Source organism: Corvus hawaiiensis, chromosome 30 (assembly GCF_020740725.1).
Source record: "Corvus hawaiiensis isolate bCorHaw1 chromosome 30, bCorHaw1.pri.cur, whole genome shotgun sequence".
Taxonomy (NCBI): domain Eukaryota; kingdom Metazoa; phylum Chordata; class Aves; order Passeriformes; family Corvidae; genus Corvus; species Corvus hawaiiensis.
This window is the reverse complement of record NC_063242.1, coordinates 1,238,437-1,262,201: the sequence shown is the minus strand read 5'-3', so window position 1 is coordinate 1,262,201 and position 23,765 is coordinate 1,238,437. Positions and strand designations below refer to the sequence as shown.

At 40.5% G+C, this 23,765-nt stretch overlaps 1 protein-coding gene across 1 annotated transcript; it reads right to left on the bottom strand.

Moving 5' to 3' along the window:
- Nucleotides 1-1,607: 1,607 nt before the first annotated feature.
- SLC6A19 (solute carrier family 6 member 19) lies at nt 1,608-22,698 on the bottom strand. The gene is made up of 12 exons (XM_048289120.1): nt 22,423-22,698; nt 14,034-14,174; nt 12,442-12,579; nt 11,328-11,509; nt 10,480-10,590; nt 9,618-9,730; nt 7,215-7,343; nt 6,328-6,484; nt 5,986-6,190; nt 5,249-5,408; nt 2,838-3,000; nt 1,608-2,292 (listed from the first exon to the last, which is right to left on the bottom strand). Exons 1-12 carry the CDS (start codon nt 22,622-22,624, stop codon nt 2,086-2,088), a joined length of 1,908 nt encoding a protein of 635 aa, XP_048145077.1. The 5' UTR covers nt 22,625-22,698; the 3' UTR covers nt 1,608-2,085.
- Between the last annotated feature and the right edge of the window lie 1,067 nt (nt 22,699-23,765).

Genomic DNA, 23,765 nt, shown 5'->3' with positions numbered 1-23,765 from the left:
TTTCTGTTTTCTTTCGGTCATGCCAGGGTTTTGCTGGTGTGCATGCCAAATCAGTTCACTCCACACAGAGCAGCCAGTAAGCTTGCTTGCTTCCGTAAATCAACACTTTATGCCTGGATTCCCCTCTTGAAATGGGAAGAGCTTCTCAGTGAAGGTGAATTGTTTTCCCGAAAATAAAAGCCCTGCTCTGCAGCTAATCACACAAATGTGATCAGGTTGCAGATCATCCAGCCAGAAGCTGGTTTCAGATCAAGGCTACATGACTATCCCTAGACTGTCACAGCTCATCTGCTTACAGCTCTGCAATTATCCAGACTCATAGACAGAGCAATCCAACCTCCCAGTCTCTTATCAGGGTTGTCTCACAGGTGGTTTGGCAGCACTTGCACAACGTCAGTGCTACCAGGGCACACACCACCATCACTCCTTCCTCTGCTGCTCTTCTAATCAGGAGATGCCTTGAGCCGGGTTTGGGCCCTTCCAGCAACACCCTGAATTCCACACCTGGCACCTGCAGCCAGCCGCTTCACACATGGTGTTACTCATTCTTGGTGAGCTTTTTTATCAGCAGGAAAATCCGACAAAAAATGTTCTTCCCATTAAAGGACAATATCTTCAAATAGTTTAAATAGTTACTTACATTAATGTAATTTTAAAAAATTGAAAATTGAATGTAAATGAATTTAATCATTCAGATTCTCTGGAATGAGTTGCCCAGAGAAGCTGTGGATGCCCCATCTCTGCAAGTCTTCATGTCCAGGTTGGATGGGGCTTGGAGAAACCTGATCAAGTGGAAGGTGTCCCAGCCCATGGCAGGAAAGTTGGAACTGGCTAATCTTCAAGGCCTTTTCCAACCCAAACCATTGATTCTATGATTCCATGCAGTACACATGTAATACCTGGTACTTTACTCTCTATTTAGAGCAGATAGACTACACTAAAGATACATTCTGGAGTAAATATACCCTAAGTATACCTATTTCTTTTAAGAGAGTGTTTCAATTACAATCAGTATGAGGGTGTAAATTGGATCCATTCTTGTTCCAAAAGGTGGGTGTAGGAATTGCTGCAAGGTGGTCCAAGTGTGTTGTCCATGTACACAGACAGCTGGATGAAGAGGATCACCCATCCAGAGGGGACATGGACAATGTGTCCTCCAGGCACTCAGCCTGGGTGCTCTAACAGTGCCCCTTTCCATCTCTGGTGGCCACATGAGGAATGGGGCTCCTCACTGAGCTCCACTGGGTCACATGGAAGTTAGAGCCTTGAAATAGTTTTAAGGTAAATGTGTGTGAGTGTGTGTACACGAACCAGAGCCACCTACCCTGATGGCAACAGAGGAGAGCAAGATTTGCACCCTTGTGTGCCTCGGATCTCCCATCATCACGGACACCCCAGACAAGTTGTGCACCCCTTGCTCATGGGTGCCACAGAAGGCAGATTTTGCTGTTTCCTGAACTGCTGCTGCCCCACTGCAAGATTACCTCTGCTGTCATCAGCAAAAGTAGCACTATCTGCTTGTAACTTGGGAGTTATAGCCAATTCATAAAATATATAGAATTCTAAATTAATCAAGCTGCCATTCTTGTACTTAGAAATGTTTTTATTAAATATTTTAAACTTCTTTATGAGACAAATAATATTAGTGGCTTTGTGCAACACAGTGGCATGTAAAATAAAAACAATTTAATGTGCAAGAGAAGACAGCATTAAGTTACCCTTCATATTGGCCACCCAACTAGAATGATTACACATGGAAGAGTCACTTATGGCATTTCACGCACAGTGCATCCCCAAGAGGAGGGGATGGAAGCCAGTTTCAAACAGGCTGGCTTCAGAACCAGAAAGAGCATGAATGATTTGACCTGGTGCCCCCATCACTTGCAAAAGTCAGTGTTTTGCTTCTAGGAGCTAGGCCATCAACTCTTCACAGTGCATTGCATTGTTAAGCAAATGTTTACCTGGAAACAACACACGGTTATCCTTTCATGAAAATAAAACTAACTCCGGATTCTTAAAAAAAAATATTTTTTTTACTTTCCTCACTGACAGAGCATCCTTCCACATTTGAAAAGAAAAACTGTTTTATGATAAATGCTTTAAGTTTCCATTAATGGAAGTCTCAGATGTAGCAATAAGGCCAGTACGATCATTCTTTTTCTGGCAGTAGTTCCTGATGGCTTTGTAGATGGCAAAGGTAGGGATGGCCAAACTGGGCACTCCGGCGAGGATTACAATGATAGCATACACCCAGGGGGGATATTGAACCTTCTCTGTTTTGGGGAACTCCTCCTGAAAGAGCAAACAACCAAGTTGTAGAAAGTCATGAGGAGCAAATACCTGGGAATATGCACACATTCAATAATTCAACAGATCAAAAATGTCATCAGAACAGTGGCTGGCCATTGGCACAACAGTTTGCCAATTCCACAGCTTGAGGGTTTCCAGCCTCAGCTGTTTTGGATTTATTTTTTCTTTAAAATGATGTAAAGAAAATGGCATGTAAGAAGTAAAAGCCAGGAAGGGAGACTGGGGGACTGGAACACTTCCTTGGCACAAAGGAATGTGGGAATGGGGGGCCTGACAGGCCACCAGGGCTTTATGGCCAATCAGCCTTTTTGTGGGAAGGCTGAAATCAAAGGGTGAGGGAGGTCTGAAACATTATTAAGGGGGAAGAGAGGTTGCAAAGGAGGAGAAAAGTAAGCAGTCCCATTTCCATGTCTTGTAGCAAGTTTGCCAGAAAACTGATGGAAGATGAATATAACTGACAATGACTCTTATGTTAAACAAGAATACTTAAAATAATTATAAATAAATATTTTGGTTTATACACTTACATAGCTAGGGTCCCAAACACTGTAGAGCAGTTCTTTGTTGACTGTCACCACAAAATAAAAGAAAAAGATAACTAACATAATGAGGGGACTGATAAGTCTCCAGGTAACCTGCCAGAAAATGTTGGGCTTGTGTCCAATCATGAACTCAATATCCTTGTTAAACCTAGAAACAAAAATAGGAAGTTCAGGGCCTTAAAAGCTGGCCAGGATCAAAGAATGCCTGCTCATAACCAGAGAAGTCCAAACTACCGTTAGCTGTGGTTCCCAGGAATTAGCTAATGCCAGTGTGAGACCAGAATTGACAACATCAGGAGTTAGACCTCAGGAGTTCAAATGAAGGCACATATCATTGCAAGTCAGGAAAATTATTTGTGGAAATGTACTGTCTTGAAGAAGTCTGTGAGGCATATGTGAAATAGTTTCAACAGGAAAGAATCAGTGCAGATTTTTTGGGGATTTTCCCCAAAACATGTTTCAGTATTGCTTCACAAATTTTTGTTAAGGATCTCAGCGCTGCATAAATTAAAGGGAGTGACACAATATTAAAAAAGAACAAAGGCAAATAGCAGTAATTTAATAGATTATAATATAATGTTTGCCTATTTTGGATATCTACCAGTTTTCTCAGGCTGAATAATGAAACAATATTGAACTTTACACATTATTTAGAACACCTACAATGGTGTTATTTGGATTATTCATGGACCATGAGGCAAAAATATTTCCACAAGAAGAAACAAGCCCTGCATTGAGAGTGGTACTGTCTGCATCAGTCCTGAACCAATTCATGGCCTCTCCATATAATGCAACCTTCCACACACACTTCTTTAAAAATAGTTAGTTTGGAAGTTTGGGGTTTCTGTTTTAGTCCTTTTGTCTAGCTTTCCTGCATATCCTATGGGGATAAACTTTTAGGAGGGGGCTATTCAGTCGGTCCTTCAGCTATGAACAACACACTGAATCCACTTGAATCTCAATTACTATGTAAATTGATTTCATCTTTTCATCCCTAACATCTGAGATCTAGGTGTCTTAAAATGATACGGAGCCCCATGTCCTGACTGCAGCACATGTTCAGGCATAGTTCATGTGTGGATAACACACATGTTCTCCTTCAAGCAACAGAGCCACCCTTCCACCAATGATCTTTTCTCAGAAAAAGGTCACAGAAATTCATCTGGAGCAGATAGGACCACCTTTGGGCAGCCCTGATAGCTCTGTTCTCATAGAGGACTACAGTGATGTGTACTGGACAGGAACATGAAAGTTTGGTAGAGGGTCTTTTCTGAATCAAACACACACACACACACAAACATATTGCCCCCACTTTATAGACTCAACCCATGTTTGTGTCCTGGGAATAATTTTAATTTACTTTGTAAAGAATTCTGAGATCTTAAAGGGAAGGAAAAGTGATCAAGATAGACTTTTCTGTTCTGAACAAATTAAGATAAGCTCTCTTCCTCAAGGGTACACCATCTAATTTACCTAACCTGATTCATGCTTCCTCAGGTAGTATAAAAGTATGGGAAAATGGGTCACAAGGGCATTCACCCCACTGCCAGGAGCAGCAGCTGGATCTGGCACAAGTTCAAGTAAAACTTGTGGGTGATTGAATTTCCTGTACTTTATTTCACATTTCTTATGTATTAATTATAAACATGAAGATGTTGAAACTTGATTTATTACATTTCTAGAAAGCTGAGAGGATAGTTACTCACTGCTACAACTGATGAAGTCCTGGATTTATGAGATGAGAACATATCTCAGTAGCCTTGGATTTGCAACCTGCTGTAAACCAGTATCTGCAGCCTGCCTGGCGATCCCCGTGTTGGACAGTATCATTTAGCACTCCCTGCAAATACTCCTGGGATATATCTACTTTAAACCTTCAGCTTAGTGCCAATGTGCTTGTACTTTGCTTCTGCTAATTAAATGTCTAATGCAATTATCCTGAAGAAGGGTTATTATAAATGTCACCATATTTAAAAGGCAAATGAAATATACTGGCTCTTTTGTAGCTGTTGCAAATTTCTGCATTCTGATGCCTACTTTGAAAATAAATTATTTGCACTCATATCATTGCACTCCAGGGCTCTTGTTAATGCCTAATATTCTCTTGCAATCTTAGGGATGTGTTTATTTGAACTGGTTGTTAAAGAGCATTACTTATTATAATGGCTTAATAAAATGGAAAGAATTCATATTTAAATTCTTAACAAGCATTATTTCTTTTTGCTGAGAACTCTTTAAGAAACCTGAAACGTATAAGCAACCCTAAACTACAGCTGCATCATTTCATTGATTCTGTAAGAGAAATTCTGTGCACAGAGATCCAGCAACACTGTAGTTATACAACAATAATCACTTTATGCATTGATATCCAGTAATGGTTAAGCTGTAGTTCATACCTGTCTATTCCATAAATGTAGACGACTGCAAACATCTCACAAAATGCAATTATCAGCAGGGGAATAGAGCCAGCAAAACTATCAAATAGAGTCAGCCAGTAGTTACCAGAATTCAGCACAAAAATGAAGGCTATAAAATAACACACCAAACAAACGAGACCTGGGGGAAAAAACCAAAACAACAGCACACTTAGGCAAAGAAAGCAAAAGCAAAAAGAGGAAGAAAAGTATTTCCCCAGTAGCTATAAAGGTTTAAAAGTAACTCTTGCAGCCTGAAGGCCACCACTTTATTTTTTAATGGCACTCTGGGAAGGCTGGCTTCTATTTGGGTAAAACTCTCCTAACATTGCACAGGTGGGAGATGTCACAAAAAAAAAGGGAGAAAGCTGAGGAAAGAAAAGAGGTCCTCTTCCTCGTAGCTGATGGGAAAACGTTGCTCTGAGAGAAATCCTGCCTGGGTGAAGGACTCAGGTCCTCCAGCTTCCCAGTGGAGGACATAGTGGTCATTGTGAGCAGGCTGATGGGCAAGCCTAAGGGTGAACAGCTGCCTGCAGGCTCAGATGGAACCTTACAGGAGCTGCCCTGTTGGGGAACATGAGAAAATCTTCAGTAGGTTACTGGGGAGTCTTAAGACCACTCCAGATCAGAAGGTAGAAGTGGAGTGTCCCTCTTTTTCAGCACACAAGCTGTTCTCTGGGGAGAGTGGGGAGGTCACTTCTCTCTAAAAAAGCACTTACCAGTAATAAGTTCCTTAGGAACTCTGGAGGGTATAATCTTGAGATCTTGTAAAGGTACAAGCACACCTTCCATATTTCCAAACATAGATGACAAACCCAAGCAGAAGAGCATGATGAAGAAGAGAATGGACCACAAAGGTGAAACAGGCATTTTGGTAATAGCCTCAGTGAAGACAATAAAGGCTAGGCCAGTTCCTTCAGCTCCCTGGGGAAGATTTAGGATCATTAACATCACATGGCACTTAAATTTACATTGGTAGTCATTAGACTTGGCAACTAAATAGTGGCTATGCATTCCTACCATATTTAAGGTATCAATATGTGTTAGAGTGTTAAACTTACATCATTCAGGAAAGTTTCCAGATCACAGGTTTCAAACTTGAGGCTTGCAAAAGTTTCTGGATCAGTCATGTTGCACAGCTGCTGCATTTGTTCAAAGTTATCTTGGGTTACGTTACCTTCTGGCAAATCAAATGCATTCACCAGAGTAAGAATATTTCTGAAAAAGTGAAGTGGAAGTAATTTGAGATTGTTTATTTGTAAGCATCATCAGGATTCATTTACCTCATTGAACAAATTATTAAGAGAACAATATCAAGATCAGATTTGACACTGGAAAGTCCAGCAGATGTACAGGTGCAATTCTTTCTTTCTTCTTCCAAGATGAGTATAGCACTGTCTTTCATGGCACAGATGACACTAAATGGATGGACAGTCTAGAAACCTGTGCAGGAGTTAGGTGCCTGTCTTAGCATTGCAGACTAAACACCAGTCCCCAGACTGGGCAGCTTCTGAATCATGTAGTTTCACAGTTGAATGTGGAGGAACTAGACTGGAAACCACAGAGTCTGGCTGCCCTGGTAAAATGAGACATCTCTGATGAGACCTAAGCATTTAAGCTCTCCAGAAGGAAATCTAAACACAGAGCTAACACAGGAACCAGGGAATATTACATTCATGCCACATGTCAGCATGGACAATAATGTGATATGTGGTTGCTTATGTAACATCTATGTAGGAAATAAGGTGACTTAAACAATTATCACTTTCTATGGGATTTGTTCCACAAGATTCCATATTTTTATAAATAATGAGTAGTTCTGATGCCATGTGGGTCAAGAGCTGCAATTAATCAGAAATGATAAATCCATCATCAGCAGGCTAACAGAGCTGCCTCAGCTAAACAAACACCTGCATATTCTGTGGGGGTTCTTTTCACAGTAACTCACTTGTCAAAACAGTCATCATATCTTGCTGTGGCTCTGAATCCAATGATGGAATATATGACGGTTGCGGCGTAGATGGATGTGAAACCATTGATCACTGAAACGATCACAGCATCTTTCTCACAGTTGTTGCTGCAATTCAAAGACAAGAAACAATGGATGTCAATCACATTCCCAAAATAAACAGTGAAACTGGCTACCAAGACTAAGAAAAAAGTAGTCTACAAATGCACGGGTACATCAGTGTACCCTCTAAGGGCACGCAAGTAGTGCTGTTAGATTCAGTAAATTAAAACTTGGTGCCTCAAGCAATTTAATAGCTATGGTTTTGGTTTCTTTTGGTGGTTTTTTCCACTTCAAATAATCCTGTTCATAAGGAATAACTGCCTGAGCTGTTTTCATGTTTGGTTCATGGGAAGTAAAGTATGAGGGGCAAAAGAGTTATGTCCCCTCCTTTTCAAGCTTGTCATGGATGTGTGCAGACACACACTGCCATGGGCTGTGCCTTCACTGCTGGTGTATTGTGCTGCAAGTTGAAAGATTTGGGCTTGAATTCAGATACTCAGACAGGAAAAGTGAGCAGAATTTCACTTTTCATATCTCTTAGGTATGGTGAAATTGCAGTAGCCAAGAGCACTTGGGAAGAGTTTTGTTTGACTGTTGAACAAAAGATGGTTCAAAATGTTCTCAAGTTTTGGAAGAACAATGGAATGTTATGCTGATAAGATGGGACAGAAAAATTCCTTGTAGAAACTTCTCTGCTGCAGGCACTTCAGTGTGCCTGTGCTAACACAAAGAATTTGCCGAGCCAGAAACAGACTTTCATCTGAGGGATAAGATAAAATATCAATATTCATTTAGTTAATGGTTTTAAGAGAAGGCTGTAAAATGGTAGATACCTTATTTCTCCTGGGCAAGAGAGGGGTATTGAGATAAACTTGATGTTGTCATATTTGATTTTCTGAACATGTTCAAGAGGAGAGGCAAGCCTGTCCAACCAAGACCTGTCACACTGTGTTCTTTCCCCATTTAAAGCATTGCAAATAGGCTTCTGCTGGACATAGGGCATTGAATGGGAATTCCTGGCTGTAGTCTTGTGTCAGTTTTTGCAATGTAACACGAGATTCTCCATGACAGGCTTGAAAAGCATTTTTTCCTTTTAGAGAAAGTAATGTGCTCAAGCTCCTTCTCATTATGAGTTAGTGAATTCTTGATGGCATTGAAACCTTGTTGTATTTTATGATGTTTTTATACTCCCAAACCATCTAGGGCAGAGTCACTGATACCTGATCCAGCTGGTTCTGGATTGCAGGTGGCCCAACACCACAGTGTAACACTGTGGACTTTGCATGGGGATTTTTTTACTTATATTTCCTTGGAAGTTTCCTTGACTTTGTTCAGTTTCCTCCTTAAGTCATGAATCACTGAGCATTGAATGAACATGGCCCGATATCACTGCCCTGTGTGTTGGAAAACCCAGAGGGCACTGGTCCTTTCCTTTGTGTCTTTTGGAAAGGTGAATACTCTCAGTTCTGACCCCATGACTGTGGGACATTGACTTGGTCCTTAGGTGGGGCTTGACACCTCACACTGAGACTTGCGGGCACCAAAAATTCCACAGGATCTTTTCAAAAAACACCTGAAATCAAGAGGGGTAGCAAGGAACTTCCTCAGTGACTGAAATGCTGGTGTGGTGTAATTGAACCCAAACCAAAACTGAAACACAGATTTCTGAATGCATGACCAAACCACATATCCAAACTTAATTCAGAGATGTTTGTCAAAAATATTAGGTTTAGAGAATGCCACACGGTTTTCCTGCAAGAGTGCTGAAGGGATGGCAGGCACCAGGAGGCATTGGTGGTTGCTCCAATATTTTATGAGGGAGAGTGTAGAATATAGTGCTGCATGGTAGTTTGCAGGCTGGGTCAGTCTCTGCGTGATGGGATTCCTCACCCCCTGGCCTCACAGCACACATACAAAGAAATTGAATTTAAATTTCAAAATTAGATGTATCTCCTCATCTCAAAGCTAAGTTTTAAACTGTGTTCTGTGAATTGATTTGAAATGTGTGCTCTACCACCCTGCTCTGACAGCACTGAGACCAAGGGCCTCACCATGCACTGAGCACTCCCACAGAGGAAACTCCTGCTCATCAGCTGCTGGTGGGCAGCCAGCCCCCTTCTTCCTATCCTGCATCACCACATCTTTCTCTAGGAAGTCAGCCAGAACAGGGACCTGAAATCTTGGTTTGGAGAGCTAGGATCAATCAGAGGAGATGCATCTTACATGTCTAAGGGGAGGCTGTCCCAGTCCCAAGTAGCACAATAATAGGGCAAAATAGAGATGCTTCATTTGAAAGAACGAAATACTCATATGAAATTTGGGTTTTGTCTGGCTACTTACTGAACAGAGTTGTAACTGGAGAATGAAATGAGGCCCCCAAAGGCCAGGGAGAAGGAGTAAAACACCTGAGCTCCTGCATCCAGCCACGTCCCTGGGTTTGCCAGCTCGGTAACCTGAGGCATCAGAAACACAGCTTTAAGCACATCCAACATTGCTATTTAAACTAAGTAGGAGACATTTAAAACAACAATGAAAACAAGAACATTAACCATGTCAAACTCACTGTTCTTGAAGAATTTCAACAAATAGGTCAATACTTGTTGTCAAACTTACTTTTTTATTCTAAAAGAAAACCCATCTGAAATTTTTATATAAGTATTTTGAAAATTGATCTAAAAAATGCTTTCCATAGCTGACAGCTGCCATGCCTGTTCTCAGAAAAGATATTTATTGCTTAGCTTTAATAATGATCATTCAGAGATCTGCTCATGGAAAATGATCCCACTTTTAATTTTGTTTAAAATCTGCTGTATAATTAAACCATTCTCTTAGGTCTTTTGTTCATATGGCAATTAGATGGGTTCCCAAATACATGATTCATGCTATAAATTTAGGCTGGTTCTTAAGTAGAATACAGGAAAATAAATCAAGCCAAATAAATGGCAACCCCACTGCTCTGTGATGATCATTCAATTCATTATAAAAAATTTTGATGGAGGATGGAGAGAGAGAGAGAGAAAATATTTGTGTGTATGTACACTTGTTATATCCAATGCAAAGGATTCACCTCACAGAACCAAGATTTTTAAGGTGTCTGAGGGATAGAAAAGCAGCAGTGGAGAGGACTAATTTGCAATCAGTTGTTAATTACAGAGAGAACCACATCATGTTTCACTGAGCAATGACCCAAGCAGTGACTTACATTAGGGGTGAAGAGATACACAATTCCATTGGTTGATCCTTTCAGCGTCAAGCCGCGGATCAGGAAAATGGTAAGCACCACGTATGGGAGAGTTGATGTCACATACACAGCCTGCACCAAAAAAATGTAAATAAACCATTCAAATAAAACAAAACACTTGAGTTAAAAAAAGAGAAGAAAAGAGGGAAATAATCAAGGTATGGTGACTAACAATAATGGCAAGTTTCAAGCGAGTCACAATTAGCACACTAATAAATATTCAATGAAATAGTATGTGGAGTACATTTTTGATAACAGACATACTTTTTAGCAATAGTAGCCTATTTAAGAGAAATTGTCATTGTTGAAATTCAACTCAGACCATTCAAAAGCAGCATCAAAAATAACCTACACTCTCAGACCAGCCTGATGCAAGGATGGACTCTTAGGGCTTTGCTGGTCACTCTTTTGTAGAGACAATATTTAGGATTTGCACAAACCCAAATAAATCTGTATAGGCATGTTTTGAAGAGAATGGCCATAATAAAAAGAGAGTCCCTCGATCCTGCATTAAAGATAATATTAGTGTTAAAGTGATAATACCTAAAGAATGTCTTACTAGGACCTGTAAGGACAAGGAAGACTCAAAAAATTGCTCACAAAAATCTCCACACAAACTAAATCGAGTCAGATTCCATTTCATTCACGTTCATTCTTCAAAAAGCAGTCCTGGTGATAACACAAAATTTTAGACATGCTTTTACTCAAAACCCAGACAGTTTCTACAGCATTACTAATTCTGTATAAACAAGGAATCACAACAGCATTATTAAAATTATCTCATTAAAAATCCCCCCAGGATAGAGTACCTTTCCTGTTGTTTCAATGCCTCTGATTGTGCACACGTACAGCACAGCCCACGCACTTGTTAAACATAGCAAAAGCCACCACTGGATACTGCCGGAATCCTCAATGGAAGTGGAGATGTTCAGCGTTTCTCTGTACCAGAAGTAATCTACAGGAGAGCTCTTGGCACACTCTTCTACGTAATCTGTAACCACAAATGGTTGTCATTCTGTTTGTCTTCTTTTACTTGAAAAAGAGAAAGCTAAATAATAAACACCAGTGTTCTAAATTATACCACTTAATGCCAATGGATTCGTTGTTGGCAAATTTTCAGATTTTTGGAGGCTAGTTTCATGGCAAAATGAGACATGTAAAAGACAGCTGTTTAACAGGTATTTTAATACAGTGGCCCTTCCTGTCCCACACCTCCTTCCTCCCCCACACCTCCTTCAGCAATATTTTGTCTTCTGTTTTGTGGGGCATTGTTCAAGGTCTTGTCAGCTCAAGTTGAATCCTCGGCTTCCTGCACTGCCCTGGCGTGTGCACTATTCTGCCCTGGCCTGCCCTCAAATTAGGCTTTCCATACTTTATTTGGGAGGAGAGGAGCAGAGCACTCTGAATAGCTGTTCACAGACCCAGCAGAAAAACCTGCTTCATACAGTGTCACACAGGGCTGGCTATGGAAAGCAAAGCTGCTGTCACCAAGCAGTCTCCAAGGGGCTGAAGACTTGCCATATTGAGAGATACAGGTGTTTCAAATGGATTGTGCATTTTTTTCCCTTTTCAATGTGCTAACAGAGGGCTGTTGGTGAAGAGATGGATGAAACACATTGCCTAATTCTGGAAAATGTTAGCGTTTATACTAGATCTGCACTTAGTGAATATTCTGTATATGAACACATCTGTCAAAATCTACCATGAAGCTTTATATAAAAAGCCAAAATTTGCCTCAAAGATTAAGTGCTGGCCAGATTTTATTTAATGTGAATTTGTACAAAACATAAGTGTCAAACAGTGCAATGTGCCTGACAGGACTACCATGCCTTACTGTTATTTCACAGAAAGGCTCATTCAGTGTAGCTGTTAGAAACAGAAATCTGTGCTGTGCAACAAAATACAGAATTTTATAAAATATACCTGTTCTGTTGTCATTGAGAGGACAGTTATTCCAAGGCAGGGGCTCTTGGAAGGAGTTGAAGAAATACCACATCACACAGGCAATAATAGTATTATAATATAAGCCCACCAGGAAAGATACAAACATTGATGCGATGCCTGAAAAAAAAAAAATCAGAACACAGTGTACATTTCAACACTCTTGTCTTCAAGATATATCAAAGTACACAGTATCAAACTCAACCTTTCCTTCCTCCCCTGCTACATTTTGGATGTAGGTTGATCACCTTGAATTTGTTGCCTAAAGGTTGGACAGGTGAGTCCTAGGTAGAGTTACATCCTGAAACCTCTCTGAGACCGAAGCTGATGCCCCCTTAGGAGCCATCTTTATGAGAGGACTAATTCCCTACAGACACCACACAATCCAGTTCACAGCCTTGCCAGATAATATCTAGGGAGTTTGGGATGCTGGACACATGTAAAGCTCAACTGATGTGGAATATCTCCAGATCTCCAGATATCCCCAGATATCTCCTTCTTCCTCAACGTCCCTGCAGAGGTCAGCAGAGGTGGTGTTGTACAGGATGGATGGCTGCCAGGAGGCACAGTCTGTGACCAGGTACAGAATTCACTCTGGTATCTGTCCTCCTCTGCTCCTTCCCAAGTAATCAACATCTGAGGACTTCTCTGGCAGACAGTAAATGCTAATCATTAGCTCCTGAGGGCTCTCAGGTCCTAAAGAATCTTGAAAAATTCCAGCTGCAATGAACAATTATCTTTTGTAACTGATTTACAAATGCAGTGTATGCCAAAACAGCCCTGTTTCTTCCCTTTCAAGTGTGTGGTTGAGGTTGGAAGGGATCTCTGGAGGTCATCTGGTCCCACCTCCTGATCGAGCAGGGCCACCCAAAGCTGGTTGCCCAGGACTATGTCCAGGCAGACTTTGAATATCTCTCAGGCTGGAGACTCCACAACCTCCCTGGGCAGCCTGTGCCTTGCTTGCTCACCCTCACAAGGTTTCCTGGCGTTCAGAGGCACCTCCTGTGTTTCCTGTGTAATGAGGCAGCTGTGGAGGTTTGTATGTTGTGTGCATAATGCTGGTTTTGCTACATTTTCAAATGGAGTGTTTGAACACTCGGGAGTCTGGTACAGAGGTGAATAAGTTATTTTCTGCAAGATATTGGTCCTGTGGCTTTTGGAATGGTAAGTCTCAGATGCAAAAAACTAAAATTAGGTGGAGCTGAGGTCTATCAGACAAAGATTCAACTAATATTTATCCACAGAACAGTTACAGAACAATTTTTGGCACACCTAAAGGTTCATCCTAATGGTAAAAACAGCCAGTATGGCTAACATAGAAAATATCTCTGGGGCCTGAAATTGGTCTCAAATTAGAGAAAGGTTTTAACAGGGCCCATGGTATTTGAGAATGTGAACACAAATTGTCATTGTGCTTTATCATGAATAGTTTGACCTATCAATAGAGAGTTAGGAAGAGGGGAAAAGTAATAGATCTTGAAATCTCTTATGGCACACCAGAATAAAACCCAGAAGATTTGTTCTTTAGATTATCAGTTCAGACTTGTGCTTTCTCAGGCGACTTTTTGACTTACCAACCCCTTTCAGAGTAGGGTGGATAGAGCTCCATACGCCCACACTGCCTTTCCTCAGCCTTTGACCAATGGCAAACTCAAGGTGAAGCAGGGGGATGCCCTCCAGGACTAGCAAAATCAGGAAAGGGATCATGAAGGCTCCTGAAATGGACAAGAAAAACAACAATTCCGATCAGTGAAGTATTACAACAAAACAAAAACATTAAGTTTGTTGGATGTTGACATAATAAGTGACCTGTAAGCATCTTTGTGGAAACCCTTCTCTGTTTTCTGAGCAATGCTTTGCCTGATTGCCCAGGCAGGGCACTCGATTACGTATGTGGTTTCAGGTAGGAATTCTTATTCTTCCCAAGTGACACACATAAACAGAAATTATACACTCTCAAGGTTAAACTTTGAAAAAGCCACCTTTGTATTGCAAGTGGAGGAAAGGTAGAAGTGGAGGAAAGGTAGATACTCTCCTGGAATTACTTCCCCGCTCCCCCCCACCCCCTTATATTTTTCTGCAAAAGATTATGGTTTTATAGCTGTGACTCATGCAAAGTATATGAAATCGTTGAATGAATTAAGCAGAGTACCTCAAAATATTAGGCAGGAGCCTGGGGCTGTCTGCCTAAGATAACAATAAGTTCTTGGCATCTATGTTCAACAACTTTTATGTTTGATTTGAAGACATCTGAAGTACAGGGTTCAAACCTTCTTAATTATTATAAAGTTGGTTAGTACAGGACAAGTATTCTTAATAAATTTTTTCCTGAACAAGGTGTACCTTGGAAATGGGAGATAACATAGAACATTGCAGTGGACTATGAAAGTGCAGAGTCAAATGCTTGAATATTGCCACACATTAGAATTATGGTTATCTGTCATTACAAAATGTCTTTAACTTCCTAATCTAACAGGAGCAAGTCATTGGAATGTAATAAAAAGAATGCAGACCAGAATGTGAAGGGTTCAGATCTGGCTGTTTACTGACTTTGCCATCATGTGCAACAAAAATCAGATAGCAAGTGAAAGAGGAAACCTGAAGAATGAAAACCATTCCAGAAACTGAAATTTACTTCCTGGGGATTCCAAGCTATCAAGAAAGCTGGGGCGCTGTGAGCACAGAGCACACCTTTTTAATTTTTTTCCTTTCCTCTTTTTGTGTCTGTGCAAGGTCATGGAACCCCTTTATCTGACTGCTCTGTCATAGACGTGTTATGCTTAAAGACTTCTTCTACAGTATCTTAATAAAGGTACCTCTGTAAGCATCTGGAGGAAATCCCCTGAGGCTGATACAGAGCACTCTTGGCATGTCTGCCATTGAAGGTAGTTCAACTCTGAGAGTCCTGCAGCAAATTTTACATGCTGTGCTGTTGATAGGGAGAGCTATGGTGTTGGGACTGTGCTGCTGCTGAATCTCCCTGTCCTGGAGGGAAAGCAACATCTGCCCAGACTGCTAGAACTGGGCCTGAATGGTGCACTTTAGATTAGTGACAAAAAATGGAGCCTAAATCAGAATATCAGTCTGCCTGCTGTCTGCTGAAAGCAAAAAGTTCAGACTACCTTTGAATGCTTTCTAATGCTGCATAGGAAAGAGCCTGATCTTCCCCCACTTCTGCCAACAGAGATGGTAGCTATCAAAAAAGATTTTTCTTTGACAGGTATGATAAGGAACAATTGGTCATAGCTTGAAAAGACTATAAAGCTTGTACATTTCCTTATTCAACAAGATCTTTGACCAGGGAGATAATTTCTAATTAAGTCCTTAAGTGATCTTACTGTGACCTGACAAAAAAAAATGATGTGTCTCCATTTGGAGCACCTGAGCGGAACTAACTGCCAGTCCATGATCTAAAATCACTGCAAGCTGAGTTTCAAAGGATGACAAGGACTTATCCTCAGTGCAAATGGGGAGTGTTTGGATCAGGCAGCTGTACAGATCTATCTTCTGGACTTAACTGTTACTGGTGCTGAAGAAGGGCTTTATCAGAGAGAGTTGAGAGTGTGGTATGGCAGAGGCCTATATGGCATTCCAAAGAGTAGGTAACAAGAAAAGATCCAGATGAGGCAGCCATATCAACTCTGTAGGATCAGGTTTCAGATTCTTATGAGGTGTCTTGGGCTTGAAACAGAAAGAATACTCCAGAATTTAAAACTGCTGGTATAAACACAATGATTGCGTCTTTCTCTGATCTTACCCTCATGAGAGCTCCTGGTCAGAGTGTGACACGAGGGAAACTGCACCAGCCTGACACGGGGTTGGAGCACAGGGCATATTTATAGCTGCTTGCACTTCCATGCATTGGTAAGTAACTCCGTCTTTCTGAAAGGCCAGAGACTTTGCGTGTGGAGGTTGTCCCACTGACTCTCCCATCAGGAGGGGAGGGTGGGTTCCCTCCCAAAGGAAAGGAAGCCATCAGGATGTAAGGGGATGGAACGCAACAGTGAGGGGGCACTCACTGCATACACTGCAAAAATCTTGTTTTCTATGAAAGCAAAAGTAAAACAGTTAGGAGAAGTGTTATTCACAGAAAGAGGGTGGAGAATCAGGAGAGAACAAACTGTTTGAAGCCAAACTTGCATGCACTGCATGTCTAATCAGATGAATAGGGGCCCTTAGGTGCACACCAGTTCCAGCACAGCTAGGGAAGTCCATAAAGAAAGAATGGGACAAGCCTTTAGAAACTGAAAGGACAAACTGAGTCAGTTCCTTGCAGTGACTGAGTCTGACACGGTTTAAATGAGTCCCAGAACCTCTCCCAGCATGGGCAAAACCTTTGCACTGTCAACAGTGATGCCAGGCACAGGGGGATGAGGAGTCCATTGCCATTTCTGGCTTAGATGCCTTTCAGCTGCCAGTCAACAAAGCATGGAGAGAGGGCTGCCCTGTTGTATCTGACAGTAGTAGCTCCTGCAGTCAGTAAATTTGTAGAAGTCCCTGGAGTGGTGGGAAACAGAGGAAAGAACCTTGTTTTGGAAGAGACCCTAGGCCCTCAAAAATTGGAATATGCCTTATATGTTTCAGAGGTTTGTGACATGAAAACACACAGTCAGAAAGACATGAGTCAGGAATTGACTGCTTTAGCACTGACACCATTTGTAACAATATCTCAACTAAGACTACAACGCTAAATTTGAATTTGCAGCTAGGGAGTTCACTTCCCTCAAAACTAGGGTGGATCATCGTAGTTCACTCTTTTCTGGCATTACAAAATAGCCACTGTTCTCCAAAGTGAGACAGCACCAGCCTGAGGCTCCTGTATCTATCATGGAGCTGCTCCACACTATTGCAAGGCTGTTCTTGCAAGGACTAATTGGTCTCCTGAGAAGGGGATATAGCTGAGATGTGAGAAGTGAGGAAGAAAACAAATGAGATACTCTTCTTCTTGAAGATGATGTCCATATAGTTCTTTTCCTGAAGGGATAGACTGGCACAGAAGAAACAGAGGAATAGTCAGCGAAGTTGGAGGTTTAGCAAACATCTACAAATAACAAATCATAATGAATCTTTCAGTCTTTTACTAATAAAAAGTACGTCCCAAGTCAGTTTTTCTTCTGGCTTTCCTCTGAAACCTTTTCAGTTTGGCAGTCTGCATTTTCTCAGTAGTAGCTAGTTTTTATTGCAAGCAAGGTGAACCACGCTGATTTTAAAAATTTATAATTTTTTAGTAAGAAGGGGTTTTGTGTGTGGCTAAATGACGTGCTTTATAGAAGTCTGAGAATACCATGTCTGTACAGCTACCTTTGGCAACCGGCTTCAATAAAAAATATCTTTTCTGGTGCACTAATCACTTTTCAGTGATTAGTCATTCATCCTGATGTGTGCCACAAAGGGCTCAGCATTTTGAATAGCATTTTATGTATTTGAAACTACCAATATTTAGCTGTAGGAATATTGTTGTATTTTCAAGAGAAATAAAATTACAGCTCTCAATTATATATGACACTTCTTTTCTCTTTCTTGGGTTCTTTGGTTTCTAGGGTTCAATTCTAGCAGCCAGCTCAGAAATCCATCTCTGCTGTATTTTCCCTTCCTCTCAGTTTCCCCCCAACCTTTCTGAAAGAAGCTACAATGGAAAAACAGTAATTTGACTTGGAAAAGCTGCTGTATAGGATCATAGAGTCATTATGGTTAGAAAAGACTTCTAAGATCATGGAGTCCAAACACGAACCACAGTGTTCACCACAACACCATGTCCCCAGGTGCCACACCCACACACCTTTGGAGCACTTCCAGGTTCACATGGGACACAAAAAGATAAACAAATACTTTTTAAGCAGTCACAATTTTATGATCCTAACAAATGAACCAATGATGTGAAAATAGACCCTGTATAGATGTACACAAACAATGATTGATATTCCAGTCTGTAAACCTTACAGCTGAGATATTAGATTCTCATCCTGTTCCAATAATGTATTTCAAAATAAATAATATTTGGTTTGAACATCTGTATAGCTGTTATTCTCTCTTTAATCTAAGAGCTTCTTATGTCAAATTGAAAAAAATCATTTTTGCTTGCACATTATTCCTCATGAAGGGAAGGCAGGCAGACTTCAGATGGAGGTGTTTTACTATACTAACATGATCTTAGACCTCAGCTGTAGCAACATGTCATTTCATCAACTGCTAAGTGAGGAATTGCTGATGTCATTACTGTCACTTCATTCAGTGTGGCATGCACAGAGATAAAAAAGTTCTCCCTCATGCAGTGGCAAGGTTTCCATATGCGAGCTGTAGAGTTAGAGACTTCTTTTAAATCAATGGTTTGAACATTAAATATGCATCCTCTTTTTTATAATGGTCATCAGGGATAAAATGAAAATGTTTAACAGTTGATTAAATGACATGTTGCTCAATAAAGATTAAACAAAAGCTATGAGCAACGTCAGAGGCAGCTATCAAATGAAAGGAAATTTCTATCTCATTAAGCTGGTGGAATTGTTGAGGCAAACACCACACCTTTTACATTGTGTGCATATTGAACTCTATTTTGCCTTTGGTAATGATGGATTTGACAACTTTTAAGACATTAAAGGATAAAATGTGCTTTGCCCTACAAATTTCACTGGGGTAAGTATTCAATTTTTAATAATATAAACTCATAATCTATCACAACAAAAGTAAGTAAATTCTGTAACCACGAATTTCTTTCAGTGTATTAGGGTATCTCAGTGTTAAAATATTATCATAGTGTTGTATGTAGGAAGAAGCAGCTCTCAAATAATTCCAGATTTAAGGTCAACGTCTAAAAATAAATGTTACTTATAAACTCAATGTTCCTAACTACCTTCACTACAGACAATTTGCAGAGAAAAAAATCTCCCTTCTTTGAAGTCCAAGTACCACACAAGGGTAAATTTTACACTTCACTGTAGTCCATTTATGTTTCATAAGGGATGTAAAATGTGCAAGCACCGGACCATAGAGTAGGTGGACATCCAGCCCCATTCAGGGGTGTCCTTGGCTGGAATACTCTCTACACCACTGCTACCAGACCTCACCCATCAAAAATGGTCCAAACATTCATCCATACAACTCATATTCAGAAAGAAAGAAGTTAAGATAGCAAAGCAAATCCTTAGAAATTAGAAACAATTTTCAGGAGACAATCCATGCAACCTTGTTTCTGCACATACCTAATATCTGATCTGTGGTCACACAGGACTTTTTCACATCCACCGCAGATATTTTCTGCGCAGCAAATAGCTGGCTGGCTTTTTTTAAAATCCCTTAATGCACGACCATAATCCACCATCACATCCAGTGTGAGCTTTAGGACTCTAAAATAATCACTCTGGGAACAATCTGAGGAGGAACATAATCCCCGTTTCCAGTGGGAGAGCAGGAGCAGGGATTCCTGCTGCTCTGAACCCAGGATTCAGTGAACACATATCTTGAAGACACAAAGTATGAGGACATACACCACCCAGGGCAGAGGCACTGGAACTATTGGGGAAGAATGGAGTTTCCTCAGTGAGCTCACGAGTGTGGTGTTTGCTTTCTAGTGGATGATCTGGAAAAAGGTGCATAATGTTGTAGTTTTACCCTACTCTGTTGTAGAGGCACATCTGTGACCCTGAGTGGACCACACAAATGCAAAGATGAACGAATCATCTTGGCCACCATGTTGAGGGGCAAAGACTAAGGCAAAACTTGCCCAAAATGTCTAGTAAATACACATTTCCAACTGCATGTAGGTGAAAATGGATAGAGGGAGCACAACAGAGGTAGGACGTCATACACAGTGACTTCCTCAAGCATCCTGCTCTGGAGTGGTTTTATGGTGTCAGGGAGTTTCCTTCAGCAATCTGACAGCTGCAATCCAAGATGTTGCAGTGCTGCCTCCACTGGGTGCTTGGTATGCTGCAAACGTGGCTGAACGGGAATTAGAGATTACAGAAATTGTCTCAACACCAAAATATCTTCAGAAATAAGAACTTCAAGATCTGCTTTTACAATACAAATAATCACATGTTCAAATTCAAAGGCATCCACCGAAGAGCAGAAGAGCAGGCAGTTTTTTCTTTTTTCTGATTTAAGGGAGAAGTTTGGGAACAGAAACTGTAATGGGAGGACAGTGGTGGCAGGAGTTGGATTTAGACCTACCACAAGAGGCTGAAATGCACTGTGCAGCAGAGGAGGAGGAGGAGGGGTTGCACAATAGCTCTCCATCCTTATGTGTGATGAAATTAGGGAGTCCTTTCTAAGAAGTTACAGGAAGGCATTGCTGACTACTTGTGTTCACTGGTAAGAGTCCCAGCATTTGGTGCTGTGCAAAAGGATTATTAGACAAGGTACCAAGTCTGGTTAGAAGGACACATATCTGTGTATTAACTTATAATTCCTTTGCTATGTGCTCTCTTTCAATTTCTGCCTAAAATTTGACTGAGAGAGTGCCAGGGAAAAAAGAAGCCAGGGTTAACAGTTGTCAGAGTTTCTGACAGTGTTTTCTGAGAAAGGACAAGTTACAGGATGATGAGAAAGAAAAATAATTGCTGCCAGAGGACTGACACACACACAAGCAATTTGTAAGTCTTCACTGACATCAGTCATAAAACCATGATCCATACCAAGTTCTTTGCATTTGTTGGGTGCTTGCTTTTCAGGTGCATTTCACATGACTAGAACACAAGGGAAAAAAATACCAAAAAGCAGGGAAGTGCCTATAAATCCATCCTGGAAAACAGAGCATGTCCACTTTCTAAAACTAAGTAGAAGAACCTGAGAAGCCAATGAGTGCCATCAATTTTGGAGATATGCATCCACTTTTTTCAAATTAAAATTGTCAAATACAGCAAAGGGCTTCTGACTCTGTGTGTGTGTCTTGTAACTTTTTTGCTACAAGAGCTGACTCTGCTGCAAATGACCTCCAGTTTGCACTGCAAACTCTAAACATCAGCGCATGTTAGAGAAATCTTAATGGTAAAAGCATCTCTTGCTGCAACTGAGCCACCTCTTGTTACATGTCCCCGAGTCTGTGTGAGCAACTCCCCACAGAGCCCTCATTTGTCCCTACTCTAACCAGGACAGCAATTTTTAAGCATCTCACCATGCACATGTAAGGAAAATTACTTTGAAATATTGTTCCTTAAGCCAAAATTTTTGTTTCAAGATCAAACATTACAAAGGAACAAATGCATTTTACACATATCCCAGAGTGAAACATGGACAACAACCAGATAGCAGACAGAAAAGTCTGTAAGAAAATGAAAAATGTATGTTGTTGTATAATATTTAAGCAATGGTTCAGCTCAAAATTACCTTTCAAAACAAACAGCAAAAGAAAACATGATTTTTAACATGGTCATTCCTTATCTAAACCCTAAGGAGTACCAGTAAATTATACAGTAAATAACATACACTTGGATTTTAAATGACTTAGTAACACCAACTGATAAAAAAAAAATTAACTTCTTTCACGCTGTTACTCCTTGCACAAATTACACAAACACTGACTCTGCAGGTGATACACGGATCAGTCCAAGCCCAATGAAAAACCTATAATAAAAAAATCATTTGGGATCATGATCAGAATCATAATCTCAAGTAGTTTATTAATATTTTAAATACACACTACATATATGTATGTATGTAAAGCAACATAGGGCTTAGATGGAAGAAATAAACTATGTCATCAGTGGAAGACTCTGGAAGACTCATTTGTTCAATCCTGTGTCCTGAAATAAAAACAGACCCTTCCTTTTCTTCCATCACTAACGTGACTTCGGTGGGTGATCATGACCTGTGAAATTACCTTCTCTGTTATGCAGTCTTCTAGAGAGAACATCATTGTTCTCACAGGAACTGACCACTTCTAAACATATTCCATCATTTGTTTACCGAAAGAGAGATTAAACCTGGTTTATACCCAAAGTTAGTTAAGATGTATTAAAGACATACCTCCTCCATGGCTCTGACAGAGATACGGGAACCTCCAGACATTTCCTAAGCCCACACAAAATCCTACACATGTCAGCATATACTGAGCCTTGTTGTCCCATTTTGGTCTGGAGTCTGCCTCTTCTTTCTCAAGGACCTCAAGTTCAGCATGGGAAGGTATCCTGTCCTCCAGGCCAGGATTGGGCAGCTTCAGCTTTACCATGTTTTAAATTTCCTGACTGAAAGGGTTGCCAGTGAGGAATAATGAAACAGGCAGCTTGTCAGAACCCTGCTCAAAAAGAGACCATCTATTTGCTGTCTTCAGCTATATATACTGAACCTTTGGCACTGGACTTGTAAGTGCAGGCTTGTGGTAAAAAGAAGCGTCAGCAAATCATTCGATTGACCAAGTCAGCTCTGACACTTATTAATGCTTTATCTGCCAAGTTTTTACAGAACAGTCTGTTCATCCAGTAGGATACATCGATTTCAGCTAATGTAATTCAGGAGATAATTTGGCTATAAACCCTAATCACCTATAAGGATATGTAACACCCCTTGCCACTCCCCTCTTTAAACTCACTTAAATACAAATACAGCCCTAGCAAATGAGGAATAGTAGGATTCCACTGGCCTCAGACTAAATATAGATATTTAATATCATTTTTTATCAGGAAGATAAACTGTGACTCACCATCACGTTCAGTTTCTCATTATGTATGCTAACAAAATTGTATGTTTCACAATGAATGTTTCTCTGTAATGGATTGTACTCTGCTAAATGTTCTGATCAAAAGGATGGAGAATGAAAGGGATTATAAAATCTGACCTTTAAAGTCATAAGCAAAATCTGCTTATCCTGATGCCTCTAATCAGTACAGAACAAGGTCTGAAGAACATAACATCTTTCTTATAAATGGGCTTGAAACCAAAGGTCCCTTCACCTTTTCAGTGACCCTAGATATAGTGGTCAAAAATAAAAAAAGAGACACTGGTTAACAAATATTGAAGATACTACTCCTACCCTCATTATTTCAGCACAACCATAAAAAACTGTTCCCTTTGAAACTCATTGTTTTCAAAAGATAAGTCATTTGTCACTGAAAACTATATATAAAATCCAACACTGTATATGTCATAATGAATGTTGTCAGCTACAGGCTCATTGCATGCAGTGATACAGGGTGGTCAAAGAAAAGAACTGGGAGACATCTTGAAAGTCCAGCCCCTGGAAAAAGAGGTGAACACATCGTAGCATCCCTTTGCAATCTTATCACACTTACTCAAAGTTGATTCCAAAGGCTGTTCAATATCTTTGGACAGAAAAGTTACCAAAAAAAATCTTCATCCTTCACGTGGACAAC